Consider the following 16,483-nt stretch of genomic DNA (forward strand, 5'->3'; position numbering starts at 1 on the left):
TTGCATTCATGTCATTTTAGTGATTGATCGTAGCTTTCCAAAGCCAATGTAAGGTTTTAATATCAAGATTTAACGTGTGATAGTGCCGGTTCATAGGAGACAGGAAAAGACCGCCATCAAAACCACTTTTTTTCATTTTTTATTTCTTCAATGCGTAATACCATAGGACAGAGTTGTAAGAATGGAGAGCTTATATCTCAGTCAACATTTGCCTCATAAGGAATATATGATTTATATTAAGAAAAAAAGAAATAATATATAAAGTTTGCATTCGTGTTGTTAGGGATAGGAAAGGAGAGAAATGTACAAGGAAGGAGGCACCTATACCCCCAGCTGGATTCAAACATTCCGAAAGAAGTAGAAATTACAAAATGAACAAACTGAATTTGACTTCAGAGGCAATCCAGCAACGAGTGGCAAGGTCTTTTATTTTGATGGAAGTTCTGTTTTTCGTAAAACAAATTAAAATAACATTTACAAGACAGCTACCATTCCAATCAATTCCTATTAAAACGGAGAGACAGAGAGATAAAGTGAGCGAGAGAACCGATCTTTTTTTCTTTTATTCAACTGCATCTGGCCCAAGGTCACTCTAGGTGCATCTCCACCGTCCTCCATATTGATAGTGTACAACTTTATTTAAACACCCTCTAGATTTCCTGTACATCCAGCCATTAAATAAAACAGGGAACAAAAGGGGACAACCTCAGTTTCACTTTTTTTTTTCCGGATTCTGTGTGTGTACTAACCGTGTGTGAGGAATTGTAAAAAAAAGGCCACACCCCTGGAACGATGCTGTACAGACGTGTACACTTGGCGACCGCACAACCAATGATATGGCAAAGTCAACAGAAAAGACTTCTCGGTCCCTCCCCGGCCATTAATGATTACGGAGCCGGGGGCGGTTGGAGGAGGGGAGGGCCAAGGGGGGGGGGGGGGGGGGGGGGGGGGGGGGGGGGGGGGGGGGGGGGGGGGCAGGGGGATACGGCTGGCATGCGTCTCCCAGTCTACAAGATGAACTTCCCTAGGAAGAAACCGATGAAGATGGCCGCTATCACAACGAGGAGGGAGGGCAGGGAGGTGGTGCTGCTGCTGCTTTCTCGGCCCAGGAGGGCGCTAGAGTTTGAGGTCATGTGGTCTGAGCGGGCTGCTTTCCTCATCCTGACGCCGTCGTCCTATAAAAACAGAGAAGACAACTCAATGGGACATTTACACACAAAGAGGAGAACAAAGATGTATACACACCAAAATGACAAATAATAAATGGCCACCATTTATATTAGTTTGGCATCAAAGTGTTAGGATTAACGCCAACAATATACTTTAATATAAAGAACCCCCATTGGGAACACATTAGCAACCAGCGCTCTGGAGGCGTTTGCATGGTGCCGTTCAGCCGCGGCCTCCCAACCTTGAGCTTCATGTTCTCCTCCGCCATCTTGCTCATCTCATTCTGCAGCCGCTTGCACTCGGTCAGCACCCTCTTCATCTCCGGGTCGTCGGGGGCTCCTCCGCTGGGCTTGGCCGCCGCCATGGAGGACAGGGGCCCGTCAGACTTGGCCGAGTTCAGCACCGGGGTCGCCTTGATGTCCTCCACGTCGTTCTGCTCGGGGGGGGGGGGGGGAGGAGATGAAGTCAGATTCAGCGCTGCCAGGGGCCCGAGTGGGGAAAGACAGATCCAGACAGTGTGGCAGAGAGGGGGGGGGGGGGGGGGGGGGGGGGGAATAGTGTCATGGGCAGCCTGGGCCAGCGAGTATGGCCTCGCCACATCAGAGAGCGCTGGGAGGAAATCTTCCTCCAAGACCTCTGTCTGATGTGGCTTTGTTTGCACGACAAAACAACATGAGGGCATGGAGTACAAGAAAGCAGAAGGGGGGGGGGGGGGCAAAAAAAATCGGGCACAACAGTAAAGCAGTCCCAAACTCCGCTTCTAGAAACCTAGATGGATCCATACACGGTCATAGGATAAACCCTGTATTGGCGACTACCTGACTCTCACGTTCAAGTGTCAACCTACCCCTGACCTGCGTCTCAAAGCCTCTCTGACCATTAAACAGACCTTCTGCTGCATCAGCCTGACACTAGCTCCGTGGACAGGGGCAGTCCTGGAGCCCCACCAGTAGTCGCCACCGGGTAGCCCATAACGGCTGCTGTAGAGTGCAGGGACGGCCAGCGGGCACGGTTCGTCCTGCGCGCTGGAGACCCTGGCCTGTCTGAACGCGGTAGCTAGCTCTGCTCCTGCTCCTCTGAAGAAGGCGTCTGTTCTCAACTGATCACAACATGATTAACGTCTGCGTGTCTCTCGCTACACAAAGGCCACTTTAGTGGTAGGAAATACTCTCCTATACACGTATGCAATTGAAAAAGGAAACTTGAAGTGCTTGACGAAAGTATCTGGTGTCATTTTACATTCTAAGTGAGGGTACCCATGTATCAAACCCCTAAAATCCTACTTAACCGACAGTTGAAGCTAGAGGGGGTCATGGCAATCCAGATTGGGAACCTACCTGCTAATATCCCAGTGTCTTATAAACTGTAAGGTATTATTTTCTACTGCCCTAAAATGGCATAGGGTAAAATGCCAAATAATGTAATGGTTATAATGAAAATCATAAAGCTAGCTTCTCTAATAATAAATAATTTGTGATTAGATGTTTGAGGTCCATACTTCACAGTAAAATAAATCACCATCTTAACAGAGTTTAGACCTCTCAAGTGCGGGTGGGTTTGTAGTCGGGACCTTGAATTAAGTCTGTGTACACATAGACGTCATCCACTTCAATCTGTAGACTACTCCCTCCATCTGAAGAGACTTGCTTACCACTTTATCGTTTTCAGAAGGAAGCTCAAAGACGCATCGCAGCTTGGAATCCATGAGATCATCGGGCTTCGCATCTTTCCACTGGTGGAGGAGAGAAACGGCAATGTTATTCATCAAGCCAAACTGCTAGCAGCTGGATTCTATCACAGCACATGCTTGCAGAGAAACAAACTTGTGTGCTGCCTGCCTTCAATTTACATTCTACGCCACCTTGAATTTCTCTGTGGTTTTCTCACAATTAAGAAAGCCACTGCATCTCTGCACATTTTCAGCCGGCATATTTTCAAACACATGACAGGTACAAAAAAAACAAAAAAAAAACATAACTCCCGTCTAGAGGTAATGCAAACTCTATTTTCTGCGAGACCATAACATCCTGGTTACAAAGTCATTATAACCACATACATCTCTAAGATGGCACCCACTGGGCGTAGCAAACTATTGGAAAATAGGACATGCATAAATAGTCCAAAAATCAGGCTTCCAAGGAATCACACAAAGGTCAAACAAAAACTATCATCCTCATGAAGCACTTCCTGTTATTATTGATTTTATATTTAGCTTTCAAATCAAGTGATGCAAGCTATAGACAGAGAGCTACAGTCCAGAGCTTGTGCGCCTCAATGTAGACCTGAGTATTTGCTGACATCTGGTGGACAATAGCGGAACACAGTAATACGCAAATGTTGGCCAAGCCGTGACGCATCCGTTGACTACATCTACCTCAGTATCTCTACCACTACAGGAAGTGGTGAAAACAAAAAGAAAAAAAGTGCATCCAGTGAATGTTTCAAGACCGACGCGGTTAAGATTAGTAGGTTTCGCATCAGCCATACCAAACGAGACAAGCGGAGAATGCAGTTTGACAACATTTTTACAAAACATGAATACCTGATTTACTTTTGGAAACTGATCTAAAAGTGTAACCGCATTTGGAGACTCATTTAAAAGTGTAAGCTAAAAATTTACATTTCTTGTTTGGAAGATTATTTAAAGCAATAGTAAATAAAAGCCACTTACCAAAGCATCCATGTCAGTCACATTTGCTGGGGCAAAGATTGTTTGAACCATGAATTTATGTTTACTCTTCTCATTTGGGTCGTAATCAAAGGGCTGTAGCATAACTGTGAAGGAAACACAAACACAAATCTATTTAAACAGCCCATTTCACACAGGGACCTAATCAAAATCACACTTCTAATCAAAAGTACAAATCAACGTTAAATGTACAAGCCAAAATACCATCTGTCGTTTATGGTGCTTTTCATTCTACCTTGCTACAAACATGCTGTGTCGTTTCAGCTTTCACGACCGAATACCGAAAGAAAATATGAACTATAACCATTTAACTAAACCTGGAGCTCTTAAAAGGAGAACTATGCTATTGGGCGCGTAGATTGCGACGTCCAATCTCAATGACAAACTCCATTTTAGGAGCATAGGAATGTTGGTTATTGTTTTGGTAGTAATGTTGATGATGGGGAGAAATTGTAATGTTTAAAACTTCCACAGCGTTTCTCATGCGGGACATGGCATGTATGTACAAGCCCTATTAAACACGCCTTTGTTTTCTTCTTAAACAAATCATTCATTTGTTGAATTTTTGAAAATTCAAAAAAGAATTGTTGAAATTTGTTCCTTTTTAATGTACTGCATGTACTCCAACATTTTCTTTGGAGTGTTTACATTTGTTGTAAATCCAATCAAAAGGCTCAAACTGCAGGACAGAGTCTACATGCTGGGCATCCTGAAAACAAAGGCCTTCCCAACCCTTTCTGTACTACGGTCTGTCTCTCAGGGACCGGTTGCACAACAAAGAGGAGAATGGCTGATAACATGAATCATATCATATTATCATTTTTGTTTCTGCGAAGGAAGGCTGGTTTCCCTTTTCTAGATTCCTTCATTACATTAGATTTGTCTCACTGGATGGTTTTAGAACTTGACATAATCCAATCTTTGCCAAACCGCTATTGGCTCAATATATTTAAGGACAGCGATCATTATTTATCAATGTTCTACATTTATTGAAGACCACTCACACTTTGACAAAACTGACAGTTGTTTCCTTCTCAGCCATTCTGATCTTGCTTTTAAATTTCTGGATCACGGTGTTACTGCATTACTCATTACAAAATATATCATGTGATCTCCACTTGATCAACATACAGACTGTACCACGGTTCGTTCTTGATGTGGCAAGCTGTGGTTCTTTTAACTCACCAGACCCAACAGGGTGGGACCCATATCCGATGTGCTTTCACTGTAGACTCTATACAGATTCTCTACAAGCCCTCTGGAAGGACTAACCTGTATCCAGTGGTGCATATACATATTAAAAATACAGGTGTGTATATCGGTGTTGGTAGATTCTTTATGAAAAGCGAAAGAGGGCACGTGTTTGCTTCAAACTACCGTAAGGGAATATTTTTTTTAAAATAGCTAGTGTTACAAACAGGGGTTGATCTTAAGTATTTTGGGCACTAGCAAGTCACATTGTGAGGTTTTAGGTGGACTATTGATTGATTATCAGCAAGGTTGCATTTCTGCATAATAGACGCACTTAAAAATGACTGATAAAAAATGGTTTCCCACGCTCTTACAGCACCTGATCCTCGCCCACTAATTTCCAGCCTACAAAAATGCAATAATTGAAAGGGGTATACCCTCATTATGTTATCAAACAATTGATTTAAAAAGGCAATGCCAAGACATTCAAAGCCATTATAAGTTACGTTATTCTAGGCCTGAAGTAAAAATAAGACACAGGGAAAACCAGCAGAAATGTTTCTCTTTTGCACCATTCATCCAACAGATGTCCAAGCTGCGAGGTTATAGGGATGAGGTGCCACTACTCACCGGAGATGGTGACGGTGGCTCCAGGTTCGATGACTCCGCTGTTCGGCCGTACACAGTACCGACGCGGCGCAGTCGTCTTCACTTTGAAACATACTCTTCTGTCTGAGGGGTTTTTCAATTTGAGGTTTGTGGTGACGACATCTGTGAAGGGACCTGCAGGAAAGAGGATCGCAGAAGAAAAGTTTAATTAATAATACATGGACCGTGTGCACGTAACAAGCCAGTGCTAGAGAAAATGGAATCCATTTCACAGCATACACAGTTCAGATTCACCTTCACAAAAAAGGATGGTGAATAAAAATGGATACTATGCGCCAATACCGACCACTGGATACCAATAGTAATGTTAACGGTGAGCCTTATTTCTCAACAACTGGACAACAAATAACTTAAATGTCTACACATCGTTGAAAAGGCGTTGGAGAATTACATTTTCCAGATAATGTCCAAGGAAAGTGTTGCATATAGCCTTTATGTCGTTTAACTTAAGATTCTTAAAAGGGACATATTAATTGGTTGGGTACTACAAACAGTACCTGGACGTGTCTGGCTAGTTTTACTGTAAATGAAGGACTGAATTTACCATACATGATATGCCTGGCTCCTACCATTAAATCACTTCCTTAAAACACGTTTTAGCTTGAGAATGGGTCCCATTACGGAACAAGATGGTGGGCTTTTCTTTTGCGGTTAAACGGCATAACACAGTAGAATTGAATTTTCCGTCTTCCCATTAAATAACTTCTGAATTTGAATAATTTTTTAACATTAAAAACCTGCAGAACAACGTGGCAGAATCGAATGACATGACAACTTGACACCCTACGCTGTGTTGAGATGTTTCCTCCAGCTAAGTTAGACAAGCAGCAAGCTCAAATCAAGATTTCATTTCTTATTCTGTGCCCAAAATCATAAAGATGTCTACTCTAATGCCCACTTTGGAAATGAAGGGCTGCCTGGTCCGGCACAAATATTGGAAGACTTTAAGCCTTCTCCATCTTGTGACAGGGTCTGCTTCACATTAGGCCCTGACCTGAACTACTGACTGACAAGCCCAGCTATAATGGGCCTGCTTCGATGGACCATGGCCTGTCCAAAACATTGAATCATAAGCCACCCGAAACTCAATCACAACAATTAGCCCAGGAGCTTCAAAATAAGCTGCAAGTTAGCCAAGGACACATGACCCGTGATCAAGGACATGGAACATTAGGTAATATATTGTGTACCGTCATGTTTAATTCAGTCTGATCAACATTGTCCTCTTGAAGGGAAAAACAACAAATATTCTTATGTTGATACAAGTGACGAACTAGAATACCATATGCCTGCATTTAGTGTTTATATTGGTACTAATGCAAAGCCATTAGGGAATGAGAATGGACTCAAACAGATGTTTGAGTCAGAGGTTTGAGGTGTATTATGTAGTACGCACCAGACTACGACATCAGTAGTAACACTTGGTTGTGCTGGATAGAACAAGTTCGAATTTTACTTAATATATTAAATTATGCTCTGTTTATACATTATTACATTTTCAAAAAAAGATTCATTTTAGACCTTATCTTATTATACAAATATGTTGGACCAGGGAAACTTGATTTCTGATCATTGAAAGCCGCCTCTAACTCAATAAACCGACGAGGTAGTGGTAGCCAAAATACTTCAAAACACACTGGATGGAATCAGCATGCCCTAATTGCTCTACGTACACTCATCTACTGTTGAGAAACAATAAACAGTTCATAAATAAAAATGTTCACCTAACCAACCATTTGTCATTTTTCTCCCATGCATGTGGGAGTATCACCGAATAATGACTCACGCAACAATGAATAGGCATGTCGTATTTGTGTCCATCCATATTTTACCCTCATTTCGTTAACATATTTGTTCGCTTGCGCAGGGGAAGGTTAGGACCTGTATGCTCAAATACGGAGCGAACAAGGGCCATTCTCCACACCCTATGCTCCGAGATAAGACGCAATGCATGACCTGCTCAGAAACGACCCACCCAGTGAAGGCCAACATGTACAGTCTAAGGACTGGAAAGGAGTTCTGCTTGCAGCAACATAGGTGCACAACGAAGAGGTATTCACACGCAAACCAAGCCAATGGTCAGCTCTGGTGTGGTACCTGGGTTTGTTCACTTTGACTAAACTGACCAAGTGAAAGCAATAGCTACAATTCCTTGGATGGAGATGGAGGGTTACATGAAGGTAAAATACGAGTGATTAGGGCAATTGAAAAGTAGACCCTGCCAATCAATTAAGATGTAATACTGTAAAGATCCAGACATGGAAATTAGCTCATTGATTCCGTGTGCTTCGCAAATACAATTAAGCAGGTCTCCAGTCTGTTCACATCAACAATTGATCCCTCAAAAACCAAGCCATGGCCTTACGATTAAAGATTATAATATTCAGTGTATAGGCCTACCAAGAGGACTCGTATGAAGCTTAAAAAAGACAAAGCCTCTGAACACCGTGCCGAGACGCCCACAGTGTGCACACGTGTATTCACTGCAAGGTGCAACCTTTCCTCAAGCCGCACTACCTCGTCCCTCTCATCTCTGCCGAGTTAAGGTCCCCCGGGCAAGTGGGACACTAAAAATAACAAGCAGGGAAAGGAAGGCTGCCCCCTCCAGCTTGCTGGAGGAATCCCAGCAGAACCTCTAAAGCAGGGCAGCTCCAAGATATACAGACAAATTTAGCTCAATCTCTGGAACCCAAGATGAGCTGTGGCCAACCATCCTCTTGCCCATATCGTCTTGCCTCAGGGACAACCTGTCAGAAGTTATTGACTCCTTGTCTTTGAATAAAACGTCAACAATTCTGTCATCTTGGACTAGCAATTGTCATCATTTGACATAGCTTCAGATTCTTAGAACAAGCCGCTAGTACAAATGGGGTAGCAACTATTTTGTTTAGGACAACTTTTTCTACAAACTCTAAACTCACTAAAGTCACTTATTGCAAGTGGTGACCTGACCAGCTGATGATTTGGCAGAAGAAACCGCATGTTCAATTTGCCTCGACTTCTCCATGGTCATGTGTCATGACCATGGAGTCATGACCATGTGTCACACTATTGCAGGTAAAGGTTAAATGCATTGAAAGGAAAGGTAACGTCAACCATGTGACACTCATTACATAGAGACTTCTATATTGACATGTCTCTAATGAAAAATAAGGAGGTTCAAGATAAGATAACCAACGGCTTTTTGAGCCGTTATATCAACGAGTGACAAAACGCAAGATCCTCTGAAGGATTATTACTCCCATTTATTGGACAGCACTTTGTTTTTTACCTTCACCTCCTTCATCTCACCTCCACCTTCATCATCCAAATATTTACAATCGAGTGAACTGATTCATTGCTGATACAAAAGCACTTCACAGAGGTTGTATATAGATAACACTGTGGGTCAATTTGGCCAGCTCAATTCAACGGAATTCAGTGACAGAAATCGGAAATTGTGTGGCAGACGAAATAACGCAGGGTCATTTGTACTCAATTACTTTCTTTATGGTTCGCGATTCCAACATTAAACATAGCAACATGAATGGCACTATATTGTACTGCTGGTCATAATCGAACTGACATATGTCCATTTGTTCACAATGTCCATTGGATGGAGTTAGCTTAAGGGCTAGTCAACTACTTATTCATGACTGGCAATGGACACGTAACAAGTGGAGTAAGGCAGTACCAGAGGAGCAATAACTTAACTTGGTTCTCACGACACATCGACTGTCTTTTCTCTGTAACTGGACTACATGTAAATAGAACAAAAAAGGCTAGGTAGTGTAAATATTAACTTTAATTCTGGTTAAAGAGAGACGGCTGGTCAACGTTAGCTAGCTAGCTAAACATTAGCTCCCACTGACATATCATAGGTTAAACAACCACACTAATTCATAATTTATCATTCATAATGATTTGATGTGGCTGGCTCTGAAAACGTGATATGAACTCATTTGTTATACAAGTTAACCCCTCGTAAATGTCCAGGTTAAATTAAATAATGATCACGGGGAAGCTAAGTTTGCAGTACAATTGTGGCCAACACTTGTAAGCAGTGTACTGCTCCGAGGCTTCATTTCAATAGCTTAAAGTTCCTCTTCACTCGTTTAATGGCAATCAAACGAGTGACTCATTAATAAGACACTGCTTTTTCAGGAGAAAAGCCTAAATCCAATTGAGGTAACAAATTGATCGTGCTAACAGGCTGTGCTACCAAGACTGGGGTGAGATGGTATTCGTGCCCCAGTATGTGCTTTTATAAAGGAATGGAAGATATATCTGCCAACGTCTCTTCTTGTTTTAAATTCATGGGCGTCACAAAACATTGCCGCTCATCATCCCTCTGGATGTGACTGTCAAGCCTGCGAGACGAGCGTATGTCCAGGTGTCCACGTCACTACAGCTCGAGGATCCATACGGGCCCGCTTCCTCCTCTGCTAGCTTAAAATGGCGCTGAACGCTAGCTAAGGTTAGCCAGGCAGCTAGGAAACTCAGCGAAGGGAGTGTTAAATCATTATACCATGGTAACGCTCCAACTGTACTACCAACGACATGCTATTAGACCGACGAGCACACGTACATACCTTTAAATTTCAGGTCGGCAGGGGGGTCAAGAATCAGAACTTGCTCCAACTTTGACATTTTAGCTTGGGGATGCACTTAAATGCGATATCGGGGAGCCACTGACAAGTGGAAATCCTAGATCCCTTGCCACTACTGAGTCAAATGCTGACTGAGCTCTGCGAACGAGCATGTGGGTCCAAATACTTGAGCGCGCGCGTGCGCGACCTAGTTGCGCGTTCGCTGTGTTGGCGACGCCGCCAACTGCTGTAATGAGTTGTCGTTTGGTGTGCATAAAATAAGATCATCCAAGGTCTATATTAGTTGTTCAGATTTAATAAAAAATAATATGGATCTGTGATGCAAAAGGTAGCCAAAACATTCAACACTAGAATGCTTCTCTAAGACTATTCTGCATGAAAAGTAGAAACGCAAGGAGGTGTTATCTTCTGTGTGCTGTCTACTGTTGAGTGTTGAGTATTGAGTGTAATTCCGTGATGACATGAAATTAGTAAAAAACTGATAGCCGGAACTGTAAGAGGATAACCATAGCCAGAAATATTATTTACATTTTATTACACAGATTAAAGTACATTTTTCAATCTGGTCTTCTGAGAATACAAGATAACATGTTGACATACTGAATGCCTTAAATTGTAGGCTACCTTCAGGGCGGATTTGTGTTTTAGTCTGTAAATGCTCAAATACATGCATCCTTTATTATTATGCGCTGCTATCCCCAGTAAACAACATGTCATTAGTAAGGGCACTTGTGTGGAATTAACTTTAACACTCTGGCAAATAGAAGTTAGGAAGGAAGTTAGATAGTCGCATTAGATCTTTCTGTAATATTAAGGTAGGTATCATGATAAAATAAAGTCTACCACAGATTGGAATCGCCATTGAAAAATGGGAGAGTAAGCATTTTAGTATATTTGTAAAGATCCATCCAAAAAAAGATACATAACCCGACCCTAATTCTAAAATGTTTTATCTGTTGAAAAGTGCTGTTATAAAGTCTTCCAATAATAAGGCACTGATAATTAAGTTTCATGCATTGACACTATGCATAAGAATGAATCACTTTTGTGCAATAACCCCAATGCCTCTGTTGTGACCATACCAGGGTACAGTTCCACAAGAGGATTTTCACTGTATAAAAAAATCAATGTTTTTGAGAGGGATGACGTGATGAACACATGACCAATTGGAATGGAAAGCGGTTAGGGATTTGTATGCTAGCCATATTCCGCTAAATGTCAATAATCAGATGCATTAATAGCTCCAATAAATCCAGCCAAATCACCCAACAATTGAGTGACACAGTGCAAGGTCAATCAATGAAAAATGTATACAATGGACATTCCAACCATTTAAAATGTTGTCTTCTGCTTAAAGTACCTTATTTAGCATTTAAAGTTATGTTTTGTAATAACAATTATACTAAATGAGATATGTTCAATACTACAGCAACCACAATTAACCAAATAAACCAGTACATTTACACCAATCCTACAGCTATGCATGCAGGCTAACGGAATGTTAAATGCTTATGGCAAGACAAAAATACAGCAGTGTGGTCATTTAAAAACATCCTGTTGTAGTTCATATATGAAACCACCGGAGGGAGACAAACAACTGAATGTGAATCAATTGAATGTGAATCAATACTCTTGTCACACAGACACACAAAAACGCAGACACACGCACACACAAAAATACCCAGCAATCAGCGTGATACCTTGGTTCTCTGCAAGGCCAGACAGTTGGTGTCCACTGCTCCCTTCTCCTGGAAGCAAGGAATTTGTGTGTTGCTGCCTGCATGCATAGCGGATGGAGCGGTGGGGGGGGGATGTATTCGTGGAGATGGTGAAGGGTTCGAGGGCCGGAGGGGTTGGGATACTTCACCATCTCCACGAATACATCCCCCCAACGCTCCACTAGGAGGTGCTGATAGTCTAGCAGCACCTCCTAGTGGACGGTGGGGGTTGTTGGGTGAGCTTGAAAGACTCGTTGCTCTCCACATCTGGGTTTTGCAGGGGTGGGATCTGCTTGCCTGAAAATATGGGAAAGGCCCTTGATTAGGTCATGGGCGCCATACAACACGTGTGTGACGTCGCAGAGTAGGCTTTAAGTGCACACTTGAGTTTGGAAGTAAATGAGGACCAATGTGGTAAATAGGAAAGCAGAGGAATGCAGAATTAGTCTAAAATTGAATAATAATAATAATAATGATAATAATAATAATAATAATAATAATAATAATAATAATAATAATAAATTGGATGTATATAGCGCTTTTGTCGCACTCAAAGTGCTTCACAGAGGACAATACAACAAATAATTTAATAAACAGAAAGAAATGCAAAGTTGATGGGGGGGGTTCTAGGAGTAGGTAGAGGAGATGAGATGAGATGGGTCTTGGGATGGGACTGGAAGATGGTGAGGGACTCTGAATCGATGTTAATAGAATAGAATAGAATAGAATGCAGGAAACCTACTGATCTTCTGGAAGAGTTCCTCAACGTTGACAGCGTTTCTAGCACTAGTCTCAATGAAAATTGCCGCAATGGACTCTGCAAACTCCTTTGCTTCCTTCATCGGCACTTCCCTGTACAGCAGCGAGAGAGAATGAGAGAGAGAGAGAGAGAGAGAGAGAGAGAGAGAGAGAGAGAGAGAGAGAGCGAGAGAGAGAATACACAGAAAAAGGAAACAGTGAGAGTAAATACATTTCTGTTGTGCAGAATTTCCCCAGTGAGGAACAGGCTAGGTTTCAACCCTTGATGTGAACGTAACCTCTCTCTTAGTTTGTCTCCCCTCCTGCCCAACTCAGGTTCTGATTGGAGGTTAACTTAGCTCTGCTAGGAAGCTGTTGCAATAGGTCTCAATACAGTTTTTTGATAAACACATTACGGTTAAAGCTGCAATCACAAATAATTGTGTTGATTAAGTGGGGTTTGATTGAGACCCATGAGACCAACTCAGAGATCCAAACTCAGTTTCACGGAAACCATGTGGGGCAAGCAAAAGATAGTTCATAGATTTTGCATTGCAATAGAAAACCACTGAGATCTAGAGGGGTGGAAGCTCCAGTAGAGATGTGACCCTAGATAACCAGGAAACAACTCACAATATGTGTGTGGGGGTTTTGACCAATGTGCGTCTGTGTCTACTGGAGAAAAACAAAACATTGGTAATTCTGACCCTGAGGGCTATCAAAGCTAATTAGATATAGATGTGGGCAGATGGCCAGCTTAGAAGTTAACACATTCAATGACAATGGCACCTGTGCTGGATGGTACAGAATGTAACTTAAAAGTAGTGTCACAGAAAAAGACTGAAGACTGCAGAGTAAAGCAGAAATGCTTCTTCTAAGTCCAAAATAGACCTAGGAACCAACACACCTCAACTAAACAAGTGGTCGTGGATCCCAGTTTAAAGCAATGAGAAAAAAGATCCCACCTGATGTCTCCAAGGTCGTTTTTGTTCCCGGCTATGGCAACAACAATGTCCTCCGGTCCATGTTCCTTCAGCTCCTTCACCCACTTCTTCAGGGTCTGGAAGGAGTCCTTGGAAGTTGAGGAAATTAGCAAATGAGGGGAGAGCTTAAAGGTGTCATATTATACCGCTGATTACCACCGATTTTCAACACAGCTTGTAATGACTAATCACACTTAAACCTGGTGGTATAATATGATGGATTTGAGCATGGAGATTTGAGCATGTTAATTTGTTCAGATCTGAGATATTATGACGCATTATCCAAACACTGATTGATTGTGATATGTTAAGCTTATAATTGCAAAATACGTGTTCACTTTTCGTTGTTTACGTTCATTACAGATGGATCGTAGCCAACTGAAAACATGGTAGAGAGTGGACCTTCCTGGGTGTTTTGTAATAAGGATCACTACGTCGCTGTACCAGTTTAGTTATCTCCAAAACTCTGTTCAGGGTGACCACTTCCGTGTCGGTTTGAGATAAGGATCGTAACGTTGCTCTTACCAGTTTAGTAATGTCATAGACGACGACTGCAGCGGCCGAACCACGGTAGTACATAGGAGCTAGCGAGTGGAACTAAGAAAAGCAACATCATATTATTTAAGAGAAAGATATCAAGCAATATAGCAAGTATTTGTGTACACATTAGAACTTTAATTCAATCTCCTGCATTTCAACAATGAATTATCAAAGTAACCTAGCCCCTAGATAAATGATCATACTTTAAACAGCATTCTGCCTAGTCATGAATCCACGATCTAAAGACAATTTAGACAAGGACAGTGAAAATGTATTCTGTAATATATGCTATATAAGTATGCTAACAATGTACGAATACGTAAATAATCTGAAATAATTGAGAACTCAAACTCATGTCTTGTTTAAAAATGAGTTGATGTGTTGTTATTGTTATGAAGAACACACCCTTTCCTGTCCAGCAGTGTCCCAGATCAGGTATTTGTGGAGTTCCTGCCCAAACGGCACTGTCTTGGTGAGAAACGACGCACTGTGAAACATAAAGAATAATTATCTGATAATTATGCATTGAAAGTGTGCCTTAATATATATTATTCTAGTTTCTCAATCCTGCATTCTTAGATGAATTGCAAACATGATTTTATTTAATGTTAAACCAGATTTTGATTGAGTATTGACTACTTTTTCCGAGGGAACTTATTTTTTACTAACCTACAGATATAACCTGCTTCCCCATTTTTCGGAAACAGTAGAACATATGATAGTAGAACATAACACAATAACATTCTCTCTCTCACTCAGATATTATGCCTCTACCTATGCCTAAAATAATTATCATTAGAGAATACCCCCTAATGATATAAGGTCTTACAGTCAGAACCTCTCAGAAAAGCATGTAGAAGCATGTAGAATATAAATAATAAATATGAATCTTTGTTTTCTCAATTATGGTCTATGGATAGTTCCATGCAGAATAAGCAGGGTAGTATGTATACAATAAAGGCATAAGGAAAGATGAAGTCCTTTATGTAAATAAGATGCATGCCTGACCATGTTCTGTATACGATTCAGGCTGACGATATAGGATGGCCTATGGTCCATAATTTGACCATATGAGGCATATCTGCGGCGTAAATTGATTGATAGCCTACACATGATTAATACCGAGGGACACCCGAGTAATAATGTTAGTGTCGTTGTCTTACCCGATCGTTGGACTTATGTTGTGATCAAAATGGTCTTGCACGAAACGGCATACAATACTTGACTTTCCAACTCCTGTGTCCTAAAAAAAATAACGAAAACGTTGCAAAAGTGAAAACGTGATTTATTGGTCATTACACTTTTGTCGTAGGTTTTTGGATACAGGCTATGAGGCACATAAAATAGTTTTGGTGTAGTACTTCTTCATTTCGCCTTGTATCATCTTATTTCTAGCACCGTTGTGGGTGACGTTAGGCTCCTTGCCACAAAGCACATTTAAAAACCACGAATTTGCAAACACAGCAAGAACCAAACGATCTTCTTGTTGCAACTAGCCGGATGATGACGTCATGGTGGAAAACGAAAACTCTTACAAAAATGCAAAGAGAGACAGTCATCAAGAGACGAGTCCAGTTGATTAAAAATATAAGTAAAGCTAGTCCAAACCAACCTAACAGATGTTTAAGAGGGACATATTAGCCTCTTCAAATGACCGATAGACCCGATATAGCCTTCGTGGGCGAACCATCATCAGAAATCAGATATGTTTTCCTAACTTTTAAAAAATACGGAAATGAACGATAAACCAACATTCTGACAGATTCGAAAAATTTCACCACATCAATCGAAAGTAATTCGTCGATTGATGTTTCAACGTTATGCTGCTATCGAGAAGCGGTAGGCGCACAGAAAAAGAGGTTGCAAACTTATCTTCAAACATGAAAACTTACCCCCAAAAGACAGACCTTGAGCTCCCTTATCGCCATGTTAAAGCAATTAGATCATATCACTGAAGATGTGCTTAATGCCTTTGTCCAGCCATGATTTTCTTTTCTTGGATAACAAAAAAAGGATCCCAGCCCCTAGACAAGAGTGACCATCTTTAACATAATGGAATATAACGGAACTCAGCCGGAGCAGGGGCAGAGTCTCACGGTCACGTGGTTCGACGCTCTGTGTCTGTGCTGATGCCCCTGCCCTTCACCTCACTCATCTACAGTTGATTCTGTTTTGTCTATGGTTTAGTTATTTACC

At 41.5% G+C, this 16,483-nt stretch overlaps 2 protein-coding genes across 2 annotated transcripts; both read right to left on the minus strand.

Annotated features, from left to right (window-relative positions):
• Positions 1–122: 122 nt before the first annotated feature.
• Positions 123–10,563, minus strand: vapal (VAMP (vesicle-associated membrane protein)-associated protein A, like). Its single transcript, XM_030364990.1, has 7 exons — positions 10,291–10,563; positions 5,681–5,833; positions 3,842–3,945; positions 2,822–2,902; positions 1,412–1,603; positions 962–1,175; positions 123–925 (listed from the first exon to the last, which is right to left on the minus strand). Exons 1-6 carry the CDS (start codon positions 10,346–10,348, stop codon positions 1,008–1,010), a joined length of 756 nt encoding a protein of 251 aa, XP_030220850.1. The 5' UTR covers positions 10,349–10,563; the 3' UTR covers positions 123–925; positions 962–1,007.
• Positions 10,564–10,826: 263 nt separating this feature from the next.
• Positions 10,827–16,447, minus strand: rab31 (RAB31, member RAS oncogene family). The gene is made up of 7 exons (XM_030364991.1): positions 16,180–16,447; positions 15,451–15,530; positions 14,693–14,774; positions 14,273–14,344; positions 13,730–13,836; positions 12,769–12,878; positions 10,827–12,323 (listed from the first exon to the last, which is right to left on the minus strand). Exons 1-7 carry the CDS (start codon positions 16,213–16,215, stop codon positions 12,226–12,228), a joined length of 585 nt encoding a protein of 194 aa, XP_030220851.1. The 5' UTR covers positions 16,216–16,447; the 3' UTR covers positions 10,827–12,225.
• Positions 16,448–16,483: the final 36 nt, after the last annotated feature.

The sequence above is a fragment of the Gadus morhua genome, chromosome 8 (genome assembly GCF_902167405.1).
Source record: "Gadus morhua chromosome 8, gadMor3.0, whole genome shotgun sequence".
Taxonomy (NCBI): Eukaryota; Metazoa; Chordata; class Actinopteri; order Gadiformes; family Gadidae; genus Gadus; species Gadus morhua.